This window comes from Arvicola amphibius, chromosome 18, assembly GCF_903992535.2.
Source record: "Arvicola amphibius chromosome 18, mArvAmp1.2, whole genome shotgun sequence".
NCBI classification, from domain to species: domain Eukaryota; kingdom Metazoa; phylum Chordata; class Mammalia; order Rodentia; family Cricetidae; genus Arvicola; species Arvicola amphibius.
In genome coordinates this window covers 17,123,672-17,137,498 of record NC_052064.1, presented here as the reverse complement: position 1 = coordinate 17,137,498, position 13,827 = coordinate 17,123,672, and the positions used below count along the sequence as shown (strand labels likewise).

At 40.5% G+C, this 13,827-nt stretch overlaps 1 protein-coding gene across 6 annotated transcripts in view; it reads left to right on the top strand.

Annotated features, from left to right (window-relative positions):
• Myom1 (myomesin 1) overlaps positions 1-13,827 on the top strand; it is a 135,089-nt gene that overhangs the window by 97,618 nt on the left and 23,644 nt on the right. For all 6 annotated transcript variants that reach the window (XM_038315278.1, XM_042054271.1, XM_042054270.1 and 3 more), the window contains 4 exons: positions 8,018-8,174; positions 9,040-9,146; positions 9,259-9,303; positions 13,302-13,438. In XM_038315278.1, coding sequence (XP_038171206.1) covers positions 8,018-8,174; positions 9,040-9,146; positions 9,259-9,303; positions 13,302-13,438 — 446 coding nt within the window. The remainder of the gene's footprint in view (positions 1-8,017; positions 8,175-9,039; positions 9,147-9,258; positions 9,304-13,301; positions 13,439-13,827) is intronic.

Below are 13,827 nucleotides of genomic sequence, written 5' to 3'. Positions count from 1 at the left end.
ACCTTGCAGTTCTAGTGTCTAAAACTTGGTTGACTCGGGACTTGGTACAGTGCTGAGAAGGCAATGCAGGCTAGGGGCCTCATAGTAGAGGCTTCAGGGGTTCTGAGGCAGGAGGCTGTCTGGCTAACTCAGAAAACTGCACTTATACCTGTTTCCTAAGTGCCACTTGGACTCCCACCATGGCAGTTCTCAGAGGTGACTGTGCTTTAGAGTCCTGCGAGGAATTCTGGAAATACTGGCACTCACTCTACTCCAGAGAAATTAAGTAAAAATTAAATTAACCAGGCTTGAATATGTGTTAGACTCTGACTCCTTTGGAAGAAGTCGTATCTTTTCTTCTGTACCCTGAGGGCTCAGCATAGAGCCTGCTATATTACATAGTAGTTAATCTGTTAGATGAAAAAAAGTACTGCCATGTTAGACAGATTTCTCATCACCATGACAACTATCTGACATAAACTTAAAAGAAGGAAAGATTCACTTTCCTCATAGTTTGAGAGGTTTTAGTTCATGTGGCAAGGAAGACATGATGGAGCAACCAACATTGTAACAGGATAGCTAGGAAGGAACAGGAGACCATCTTCAGTGACTAACATCCTCCATGTAGGCCCCAGCTCTTAAGGGCTCTGGGCTTCCCAAAGTAGTACCATGAGCCTCTGGGGGACATTTCATATTTAAACAATACAACCACCATGTTTTGAGCAGTGTGACTCTTGTAGCATCAGAATGTGCGCTTCATCCTAGGCATCTTATTCATGACTGGTTGCAAAGGATGAGATGGGAAAGACAGATCCAGTGGAGGCCTTAGGGTAGGCACCAAGATGATATGTAAACAGAGGTTTCTGTCCTGCCCAGTACCACAGCCGTTCAGTCCCAAAGAAACATACAGAGGCCTATATTAATTATAAACTGGTTGGCCTATGAGCTCAGACTTATTATTAACTAGCTGTTACAACTTAAATTAACCCATAATTCTTGTCTGTGTTAGATATGTGGCTTGGTACCTTTTATCAGTGAGGCATTCTCATCTTGCTTCTTCTATGTCTGTGAGGCAACTGCAGACTGAGCCTTTCCTCTTCCCAGAATTCTCTTAGTCTGCTTGCTTCACCTATACTTCCTGCCTGGGTACTGGCCAATCAGTGTTTTATTAAACCAAAATGCGTGACAAATTTTTACAGTATACAATAGCATTATCCCACAGCATTTTCCCTTTCTTCAAAAGAAGAACTCTGACTCTAATCTCCTTTGTTTAGCTTTTTTCCTGATTATTATTCATAACAACTTGTAGCCAACACTTTAAACAAAGACAAATATCCATAATCCATTTTTTGGGGGAAATGTGGGCATAGTTTTCTAGGCTTCCTGTTGGTCAGGGGCACTGATAATCTTATGGGACCCTAAAGAAAATTTAGGATTATGTCCAAGTCCTGACTGGAATATTCTGTGAGGCTGGATCATCCCAGCCAGCAGTCTTAAAGCTGTTCTAGATGTAGAACTCCAGGAATCTGCAAAAGAGGTCCTCTGAAATGTTGGGTCATTTGGGCCATCCACCCATATTAGAGATTTCTCAGTGTGTGGGGGTCTTCCTTGGTCAAACCTGATTTTTCTTAACCCAGAATGAATCCACAGCCTCTCATTTCCTGTGGAAACAAAAACACAACCACTTTTCCAAAGTAACATATCTTTTGACTTAAATGTTGAAGTCAAGGCATTTTTTAAATTTATGGGTTGGATTAATCCAGCAGCTTTTTTTTTTTTTTTGGTTTTTCGAGACAGGGTTTCACTGTGGCTTTGGAGCCTGTCCTGGAACTAGCTCTTGTAGACCAGGCTGGTCTCGAACTCACAGAGATCCGCCTGCCTCTGCCTCCCGAGTGCTGGGATTAAAGGCGTGCGCCACCACCACCCGGCTAATCCAGCAGCTTTTATAAGCAAATGTATTTTAACAGATGTTACTCCTTCCTCAGCAGTCAAACAATTCAAAGACAACACAGTGACATACAGCATCCAGATTCTCTGTGTATTTTCCATCTTTACGTGGCTTTAATATTTTACTCTATTTTTATTTTTAATTTTTGGTTTTTTGAGACAGGATTTCTCTGTGTATCTTTGGCTACTCTGGGACTCACTTTGTAGACCAGGCTGGCCTTGAACTCACAGAGATCCACCTGCCTCTCCCTCTTAAGTGCTGGGATTAAAGGTGTGTGCCACCACACCTGACTACATTTCTTTTTTTAAAGGACTTTATTCTTTTCCATTTCTCTCCCAAGCCTGCGTATATTTTTAAACATACTGTAAACCATTTATCGTGTTTTTTCTGTCTGAATCTGTCTTTATTGTATATATTTATCTTTTTCTGACCACAGTCTTACACAGTCTTTGATTTGGTAAGCGATATGATTAGGATCGAAGCTGCGGCCTTGGCGCCTGGATCTTCGCCACTCCTTGGCTTCCTGAGAGTCTAGCTTCATGGTGGAGGTACTGGTGGGAGCCACGTTTATTGCCACAATTCTGTGGAGTTTCAAAGTCCATGCCACCGCCAAGAAGCATGCTGCTGGGCTGCTCATAAACACCATGTAAGTGTTTGGTGGCACAGCCTCTTCAAAGAGCTGCGTAATTTTTGCTGCTAAGGCTGAGCCAGGAAGCCTCTCTAAAAGGAGCAGTGCCTCTGCTTGCCTCTCGCAGACAGAGCCCACCTGAGACAAGGCTGCTACCAAGATGCCATGCTTCACTCTGTTCTTTTGTCTGTTTAGAATTCTCTTTTTGGGTGCCGTTAGCAATGCCACCACGATGATAGGTCCGACAAGTGTGACAAGTGACAAGACCGCTCAGAGATACATGCCACTGACCACGGCAATTCATCTGTTTGAGTTAGCTGTTCTTCTTTCAAGTTTTTTAAAGGCACATACATGTGTCATACTTATGCACATATACACATGGAGAAGAATGAAAAAGCTCCTGTTAGTGCTCATGTAATAGACCGTAGAATTACATCTAGTCATGAGATGGGCAGGAAAGTAAACAACTCACCAACATATAATCTCTTAAGTTATTCATTTATTATCTATTTATTGGCTTTTCTTTTTAGAAAAGAGAAAATTGGGGTAGACTAAATTAAGTTTCAAGGGATTTATGTTATCCCTGATCATTTCTTAGTTCCTTCTCATACTGGGAGGTCAGTGCAATACCACCTCTGAGATCACTGTGAGATCAGATGGCCCTGAGTCTACAGTAAGGATTTTTATAGGTTGAGGCACTGACTAGAGACAACTTTTCTTTTTCTTGAAGGTTTATTTCTGAGCATGTGTGTATGTGTATGTGTATGTGTGTGTATGTATGTATATGTGTATGTATGTGTGTATGTGTGTGTATGTGTATGTGTTTGTATGTATATGTATGTGTATGTGTGTGTTGTGTGTGTGTGTGTGTGTGTGTGTGTGTGTGAGGGGTATGTGTACAAGAGTGCAGGTTATCTGTGAAGTTCAGAGAAGGGTGTTGGCTCTCCTGGAGCTGGAGTCAGAGTCGGTTGTTAGCTGCTATGAATGCTGGGAACCAAACGCAGGTCCTCTCTAGGAGACCATATTCCTAATCACCGAGCCATCTCTGAAGCCCCAGGGCAATCCTTAAAGCCTTGTCAGTCCAAAATCACTCTTCATGTTCTCTGCTCTAATCCCGATGTGCCACATGAACCTTCATGTTTTTAAACAAATTCACAAGTTGTTCCTGAAAAATCCCGAGCCATTGAAAACTTTGGTTCCCTTTTCCAACACAACTTCATGGGAAAGTGGGTTGGCCTTTCCGTTAGATAAAACTACTTGCAGGGAGTCCTTCCTTGATGGCAGAGCAGCAGGCGTGGGTCTTGCTTTGGACTGGCACACACTTGTGTTTGGAAATATTTGGCTATTAAACCGAGTCTGAGTTTGATCCTTAGCACCGTGAAATAAGTAAATAAATAAATAGCATTGGTTTTAAGTATCCAACTGTTCTACTTATCTGAGAGTTTACCACAATCATTAATACTCTAATTTTCATTTTAAGTCTATGAAATTCCATTGAAAAGATTGTCTGTTTCAATAGCTACTTTTTGATGCAATGTACTACAACTTACCACTTTTTGCATATAGCCCAGAGCCATAAGTACTAACCTTATTTGTGGAACAGGGTTGCAATTTAGTGATATCTTTACTGGTAAGAAGGTGTTTGTTTTTCTATCTTCCTTCTGATTGTTTTCAATTCTTAACATGTTTACCAGTGAATCCTGGTAGAGCTTGTAGTAATTTTTGGGGGGAGACTAACAACAACTATCCCAAAAGCGAGAGAACTCGACTTAAAAAGAGAGCTAACTGGATCCTTCCTCACATTGTACAGAGAACACCAATAACTGGAGCCTGTACATCCTATACTGATGCAAAAAAAATCAGGAAAGGCAGGTTACAAATCAGAAAATATAAGTAAAGTGGAACAAAGCCCTTATGATTCTGTCGAAAAGTCAGAATTATATGCTATTCTCATGGTACTAAGGGACTTTAAAGAATCTCTCAACATAGTTACTGATTTTCAATAAGCAGAAAGAGTTGTTTAGCATATTGAATCCGCTGAATTTATATCAGATGACACAGAATTGACTTCATTATTTATTCAGGTACAAGATATAATCAGTAATAGACATCATCCAATGCAATCCCAAAAGGGTCTGCCAGGTCCTCTAGCACAAGGTAATGCAGAAATTGATCAATTATTGATTGGAAATGTACCGAAGGCCTCATACTTTCACAAAAAACATATCAATAGCAAAGGTTTAAAAAAAGGACTCTTCTATTACAAGGTAACAAGCCAAGGAAATTATAAGGAGATGTCCTACTTGTTCTTTATACAACCAAACACCATTACCTGCAGGAAGTAATCCAAAGAACGCTAAAAAAAACGAAGTTTGGCAAATGGATGTGTTTCATTTTATAGAGTTTGAAAAATTAAAACATGTACACCAAACTATTGATATTTATATTCAGGTTTTCATTTATTTATTTATTTTTTGGGTTTTTTTTTTTTTTTTTTTTGGTTTTTTTTCGAGACAGGGTTTCCCTGTAGTTTCTAGAGCCTGTCCTGGAACTAGCTCTTGTAGACCAGGCTGGCCTCAAACTCAGAGATCCGCCTGCCTCTGCCTCCCGAGTGCTGGGATTAAAGGCGTGCACCACCACCGCCCGGCTATATTCAGGTTTTCAAATGGACAGTTGCTTTGAGTTTGGAAAAGGCTGATTTGGTAATCACACATTTGCTATAAGTTATGGCCATCATGGGTATACCTGCATAAATAAAGACAGACAATGGTCCACCATATGTCTCTAAGAAAATTAAACCGTTCTTTGCTTATTATTATATAAACCATATTATAGGTATGTCACACAATTCTACAGGACAGGCAGTTATAGAAAGAGCAACTTGAACTCTAAAGGACATGTTAAACAAACCAAAAGGGATGAAAAATACCTCAGAAATGATTGCATAATGTTTTATTAATTTTGAATTTTCTACATACTAATAAAAAAAGGAACAACAGATGTAGAGAGACATAGGATAGTAGGGAAAAAACTATGGAATTAAATCAGCTAATATACTTTAAAGATGTACTGACCTCAGAATAGAAACCAGGCCATGTGTTATGTTGGGGAAGGGGTTTTGATTTTGTTTCCACAGAAGAAGAAAAACTATGGATACCATCAAAATTGATAAAGATTCGATTTGAACAAGAGACACCTCTTAATCAGAAGAGATGACAGTTCATCAAACGTCATGGCCTTTTAATCTGAACTAACCTATAAAGCTTACAAATGCTTTTCATTTGATCAGATATAACTTGCCAAAAGAGAATCTCCCCAAAATTAGGATTGGGGAAGGGTTTTGTTTCTTTTTTTGGTTTTCAATAGAATAAAGGTATCCAGCTTTTGAAGACCACTGGACAAATGCTACGTCTAAAGAAAACAAACAAATCATTCAGGAAAAAAAAAGCTTAACCTGGAAGTAACCAGTTGGCATTATCAGAACTGTCACTAGTGGAGTATAGATAGATTCCATGTGACAGTCCGGAATTCTCCAGTGTGAGCAGGACCCTCAAGAGTGGACTTTGATCCATGAGCATTGGCTCTCAGGGAGCTGTGTGTTATTTCTTGGTTTGCGACCAGGTTGTAAGTGGGTGAGGCTTTAGAGTTCAAAGGTTCTCTACAGAACTGGAACAAAGGTGAAGCTAGTGGAACTGCTCCTGTTTGGCAAACTCTAGTATTTAGCTTTAGAAGAAGAAAAATAAATCAAGTTTTTAGCCCAAATAATACTTTTCTTTTATAAACTTAAGTCATGTCTTTACTATAATAAATAGCAAGCAGGGTGATTCATTTTCTCTGGAAAAGGATTACAGGTAAGAACATAATAAATATGAATAATTGGTAATGCTTCCCAAGTAAACACCATGCAAAAAGTTAAAAGATTTCATTAACACCCATCACTTCTGTCCTTATTATAGTGATACAAATATGCTGACTTTGTATTCTCACAATGACTCTTGAGACTCTTGTTGTAATACTTCCTGGGCACAAAGACTCTTCAGCACCAGCCTTTGTCTAAATCCAATGAGCACATTGGTTCAGGACTTTATAATATGGGTGTGAGCACTATGTCATGAGTCATGTGCTGTCAGGAACAGAAATAAGACAGGGCCTGCAACTTTACAAGGACCATATGGCAGATGCTTCACTTCAGGAACAATTAAGCATTTGATTGATTGCGATTTTAGGTCACTTATGAGTCAAATATGATGATAAACAGCTCTTTAAAATAAGACTTCAAAAATCTGCTTAAACTAGGGTTCTTTCTACTCTTGACATGTGTTAACCATCACTTTCTGGACATATACACAGATATGGAAGTTAAAGTATGCATTGCCATCAGTAAGAACACAAATTATGTCAGCTATCAGGATCGGTATCCAATAGCCTGTGACTCATTGTCTGGGCCTGGTTTCTTCTTGAACATCCCCAGTAGGACTTTGGCACTCTCTGCCGCCATTGATGGTTATATTGGACAGTGCCCAGGATGATGGGCTTTAATGGTGGTATCTACAGACAAAATAGCATTTCTTTGGGAAACTATCTTTAGGAAAGTTTTCTAATACTTGAAAAAGAATAAAACTATATCTTTCTGAGACTAAATAGAATTTTCCTTATATTAAAACAAAGCAAGTTGATCTGATGACTGGATTTGTATAAATTGAGCACATTTTGCTTCTTTCAAACTGGATTTGGCAATAGATGTGCTGATGTACAAACTTTAAATGGCTATATTGGATGTCAGTTTTTCAATAAATCCTGTATCTAGAAGGTCACCAGAAAAGGTTAGAAAGACATTTTTAAAAAGACTAGAGAGAAATTTCCAGGAGAAAGTAGAACAAGTAAGCATTACGTACATTCTCTCACCCAGAATTATGTCCTTTTCAAAGGAAGAATGTATGTGGGGACTTTTTCCACTCACCCCATAACCTCAGCAATTTGAACAGCAGCCTAGAGAAGATTATTACTGAGTCATATTAAAATTTAAATGGAGATAAGTTCAAGGGATGTGATGCATTTCAAGATTGATTTCTGGACTTTAAGAGAAAATAATATAGAATTATTTTATCTGGGAGACTTATTGAAGCAAAGTCATAAATCTACTTTTCCTTTGCCTAAGACTCTGTTCATAATGACAGTCAAGTCCATTCCCTCACTGTGACATCATTGGCAGTCAGCTCCTCCTCAGTACTGGGCAGACACGGTGGGCTGTGGTGTTGACTTCACGTATGAAACACAACAGATTCGGTTAATTCCATGTTACAGTATGGAAGTTGAACTGCAGTGAACACTGGGGACCTATCCCTGGGCCAGGGAGAGCTCTTGGTCTAAGGCTAAATAAAAGAAAGTACCTCAACACAAGAATTCTTATGTAACTGGTTTCTATGAAAAGTCCCAAATGCCTTTTTTTTATGATCTTCTAGGTACCAAAGAGGTCGTTGTAAATGTGGATGATGATGGAGTCATTTCCTTGAACTTTGAATGTGACCAGATGACACCCAAGTCAGAATTCGTCTGGTCCAAAGATTACGTACCTACTGACAACTCTCCACGATTAGAAGTTGAAAGCAAAGGCAATAAGTAAGGAATATCTCTAATAACTCATTCTAGTTTCACCATAAGAACATTAAATAAGCTCCTTGCTCCCTACTTAACTTCCTAAGAATAAGAAGATGAAGTCATAGCTATTTTATGTCTGGCATTATAAAAATACATAACCAGTATAAGCCTTAAAATACTCCTCTAATGCACAGTTCTTGGAGTAGAACACATTTGGCTAAAGAAAAAGACAATCAAATTATCAACTTTTCTCCTAGTTTATTCACTTAACATTTAAATGTTTAGTTGATCTTAGATGACACCGTGACTGATAATGGAGCTCTCCAAAATGAAAAAAACACAACAATCTAGAATATTGATCTGTTCATTAATTCATACGCTGTGTTCCAGACAGGTGCTGGGTGTCATGGACACAACAGGAAGCAAAGCAGAAGCCTGTCTCTGAGGGCACAGGCATTACACAGGGGGATTATCCAGTGTAGTGTCAGTTCTTAAGAGAAGTACAGGAATAGCATAGAAACAGCCAGAGTCACCTGCAGTCTTCCCTAGAGGAGAAACACTTAGACTCCCCAGCCGGCTAATCAGGAAAATGTCTTTGGAGGATGTGTATTATATATATATGCAACATAGCTTGGAGATAGGGCATTCATACCTGTGCCCCATCATCCTACAAGAGGTCAAAAAAGGCTCCCTAGTGGAAGTGACACTCAACCCAAGACACCAAGAGTTACCAAACTTTAGCTTAGCGGGAGTGAGGATGTGGGTAGGGACATGACAAGTGTCCCACACGAAGGGAGTATCATGTCCAGGGGATCAGTGATAGGGTGAGTTGATAGTCACACAGACCTTTCAATCTCATTTCTAAGAAAAAGATTTTGTTTTGAAGGACAAAAATGACCTTCAAAGACCTCGGGACAGATGACTTGGGCATCTATTCTTGTGATGTGACAGACACTGACGGGGTAGCCTCGAGCTACTTGATAGACGAAGAAGGTAGGTTTCAAACCCGTGCACTCCTCGGTCTAATGTTGCTCTAATTTCCCTGTTGTCATCAAGTGACCCTTGTTTCAGTAGGTAAAGGTTTGTCTTCTCTTTCCCCATACAGAAATAAAACGCCTGCTTGCCCTCAGTCAGGAGCACAAGTTCCCAAGTAAGTACCCTAGGTGCGGTCCCAGATTCTAGTTTTACCAGCGTCACCTTGTGACAGAACAAGTGACAGCTCCGGTGCAATCAGGAGGAGTTTGAAGCCCTACCTGATGGCTCAGTCCTGTGATCTTAGTCACTCTGTAGGCGGAGACAAGAGGAAGGCAAGTTCGAAGCCTGCCTGGCCCGAATAGACGACTTAACATGAACCCTGTCTTTACCTAAGAGCTTTAAAATAACAAGCTGGAGATAGAGACAGGGACTCTATCGTGGGCTGGGCTGGGCTACCTGTCAGAGGGAGGAAAGTAGGGCGAGGAGGCATGGAAGGAGGGAGGAAGGGAAGAAAAAGAGAGATAGGGAGTGGCTTGGGATATACATCACATGCCGGTGTCCACAGAAGAACTTTCTAGAAATGACACTTTTCTTTGCCATTTTTCTCCAGAAATGCCAAGATACTGACATAGGAAAAAAACTACTTCATGGGGCTGTGGTTGGTAGAGTACCTTCGTAGCACTTACAGATGTCTGGATTTGAACCCGATGTGGTGGTATACACCTGTTATCCCAGGTAGAGGCAGGAATATCAGAAGTTCAAGGTCATCCTAGGCTATATAGCAAAATAGGAAGATAGAGGCCAGCCTGCGCTACCTAGGACCCTGTCTGTAAAGAAAGCAAACAGAAGAGAGAGGGGGGGTAGGAAAGAAAAAAGAAATAGAAACACACTTCCTGCTTCATTCTATAGAGCAGCGTGAAGATCCGTAGGTGTAGTATGGGTAATTATGTTCCTCAATTTTGGATCACATTTGTATCTCCTAACAATACTCATTTTAGGCAAATCTGCAATGCTGGCTTGTAATAGAATATTCAAAGGTCTAAATAAAGGCAATCTAATGACAACACTTTATACTCTTGGAAAATAGGGTAAAGAAGAAGAGCCCTTCTGAACTATTTATAAGTCCTAAATAAGGCACCTTCCTTATAAAAGATTAAACTCCACCGTGGACACCTAAGAGAAGAGAAAGAAAATAACACCCAAAAGGTTCACTGTTCTGAAACGATCTCTTACCCAGTGGCCAAAGTAGAGAAACCTCCAGAGAAAAACAATCTAGCGTTTGAGAAAGCAGACTAAAAAGTGGTAGATACGCTCCCTCTTTTCAAGGAAGAGCCTAAAAGATTCCTCAATGCTTACAGCACATTTACTTGTTTTACATATTTACAGCATATTTATTATCCTTCGTGCGCCCTCTTTTGAACTAGGATTCCCCGAAGCTTACACATGTTAACTCCTTTGCCACTATGGAGTTTCAGGAGATTCCAGCACATGGCATTCATTTCCTCTGTTTATTAACCGTAGAACTGGAGATATCATTGTAGATGAAGACTGAAAAGTTACTTTTGAAAACTGTACGGAAGGCGACAGCCTCCCTGGACATTGTTAGTCCTGTGACCCTGAGCAAATCGCTTCCATTTCCCTGGGCTTTGGTTTCGTTTTCTAGGACTGGCTGTTGTGACAGTTCTTAGGACCTAATAAGAAGCTGTTTCTAAGGTACATGTTTACATCCTCAACTCAAGCCTGGTAGAAATGGAGAGGAGCACTAATCTAGTTAGTAAATACTGTTCACGTATCCAGGCAACAGCTTCCCCAACATTTACACTTAGGCTACAGGATGGTGGGGACAGAAGTCAAGACAGGGCGTCCCTGCTGAGCTCACATTACCTGGGCCTCCCGTGCGGTGATGATCATATAGGCTTGGAGATAGTATAATTAAGGAAGTCGAGGCTGACTCATGTTGTTGTCATCTACACTGAGAAGTTGTATCTTGCATAAACCCAAGGATTATAATTGTGGCTTCTTAGAGAGAGGGTGACAGCAAACTCGAGCTTCCTGATAGAGACCAGCTGTGACAATGTGGTTGGCACAAAGGGCAAGCCCAAGGGCGTGTTTCAAACTCTGAGCGTGAGCATCAAATCCCCAAGCCAGTGAAGTTTTCCTTAGACCCTTGAAACCACATTTTAAATGGGACAGTTCCAGTATTTTCTTTCCCCAACCACAGTGATGACATCACTAAAGGAACATTTTCAGAGATCTTCCACAAGGTTCAAAGCAGCATATCTAATTGTTTTAATTCATACCCACTTCTTCCTGGTCAAGGAAAACATTTAGTCCTTTTGTTGCTATTTATAAGGTTTTAAAAGTCTCATTTCTCATTGAATGTTAATTTTAGATATTCTGTTCCTTTATCCTTTAATGTAGTAAATTCTCCTCTGTAAAGCCATTTTAAAAATATTTTCAAAGCCGTTAAGCATGCGCCTTCACTCTACCAATAATATGTTTTCTAAACTGCCAGAGAAGGTGATTTGGATCTGAGAAAAGGAAAAGATAAATGAAAAGTGTAGATGTAAAATCTGAAAATAATATGGCCTGCTGTGCCAGTAATAATATTGCATTGCAGTGTGGTGAGTCAGGGTAGAGTATGTGGTATCGTTAACATCCTGCCTCCCAGTTCGTCATCTGCACACGTTTGCTCTTGTCCCATCTACACAAATAATGTATTGTGTGCACACACATAAGCATATAGACATAAATATAGATACACTGCTATGTGCTTCCTAGTTGTCAACACATTATACTTTGTAATTATAGGATATTATTGAAGCAACTGGAGGGGAAAAACAGATACCAAAATACTACTAGCCAACATTTATACAGCATTTATTATGGTGCCAGGCCCTTTCTAGGGCATTTATACGGAATATGTCAAAGGCTCCGTACTGTGGTGGTTTCATTCTAGAGGTTAAGAACATGAGGCCGGGGACTAATAGCCTGACCACACACAGCTGGTGAAGCCCAAGGGCTGACTGCAGTGCTGTTCCCATAACCATGACAAAGTCTGCCTCCATGTAGGCATATGCCATGTTTGCTCTGTGCCCTCAGGGAACTCATGGTGGTCTCTTCTTCTAGACAGTATTCTCATGACTCAGGTCAGACAGAGACCATCAAAGGCTCCCAAGGAAGCCAGTCCCTTCCTTTGCATTGCCACCCCAAGTCAAACCACTCACGTATTAGGACCTCCGTGATGGAATCTCCAGACTTTTCTAAAAGATGCTTTCTATTCTCAAGACCTGTTTGTAGTAAGGGTTGGCCTCTGGTCTTGGGAACTGTTTTTTTATCACACTGGAAAACCATAGTGTCCATCAGAGAAGTGGAACTAGGACAAAGAAAGCTCAGAATAGCAGGGATAATCACGGGCTTAGCTCTGTGGCCTACATGTCATGACTCTTAGCATTCAGCTTTCTCGTCAGTAAACTTGGTAGGGGAACCTAGACTTGCCTTCCAATTACTGATCATTATCCATGGTATGTTAATGTTTCCCGTTGTACCATAGTTAATTGTCTGACAGTCAAGTAAGGCACACCATATCCATGTTGACAGGCTTACGGAGGGGAACAACTGTTCAAGATTATGTTTCAGCCCCAGAGTCTGTCTTCTCTCTCCAAGTGCATCTCTTCGGTACAGAATGTCCAAGCAGAGCAAATCTGTAGAGATTCTATGGAGTGGACAGAAGAAAATGCAAAGAAAGGCATCTGTGCAGCTTGACTGCTACACAGCTTGTTCCTAGCAGACTGAGGGCTAGATGCTGGCCGTCCTGGGCCATCTGAGAACTGTTCATTTTTCCTTGTGAACGCCCTTGAATAACCTTGACTAAAGCTGCAGCGGAGAGTCACAGATGTTAACCAGATGTTCCCCTATACATCACGTCACCTTCCCTGTTTTTACAATTGGAACAATTATGATTCAAAAGGGGTGGCATCCCAAGGATAACAGCCAAGGCCTCTGTCCATATTCTGAGGTCTCCCTGTAAGATGCTTGCTGTCTCTGTGTCTTGAAGGAAGCAGGGGTCTGCATTGCTATTAGTATTGACTCTTTTTCCTTGTTAGAATGTCTGTATCAGTATTATTGTTTGCCAGTGTGATCACTTACTATGTCTATTTCTATTTTTCCTAGCTGTCCCAACTAAGTCAGAGTTGGCAGTTGAAATTTTGGAGAAAGGTCAGGTTCGGTTTTGGATGCAAGCTGAGAAGCTGTCTGGCAATGCCAAAGTCAACTACATATTTAACGAGAAGGAAATTTTTGAAGGGCCGGTAGGCTTCCCCCTCCCTATTTTTTCCAATTAAACATATTTATTTTTAATATTTTATTTTTATTTAATTTTTAAAAATAATTTCATCCATTGTACTATATATACATTATTTCTATCCCTCCAACTTCTTCTCCAACTCCTCCCATGCTCTCCTACTCCCTTTTAAGTTCATGACCTCTTAATACAACCTGCTGAGTCCATTTAGTGTGGTATATATATGTGTGTGATATGTGTGTGTGTGTGTGTGTGTGTGTGTGTGTATGTGTGTGTGTGTTTAGGGTTGACTACCTGGGACTGGATAACCTATCAGGGGGCTCATCCTAGGAAAGACTGTTTCTCCCTCTCTTGGCAGCCATTGCTTGCCCATAACTCTCATTTAGGAATGAGGCC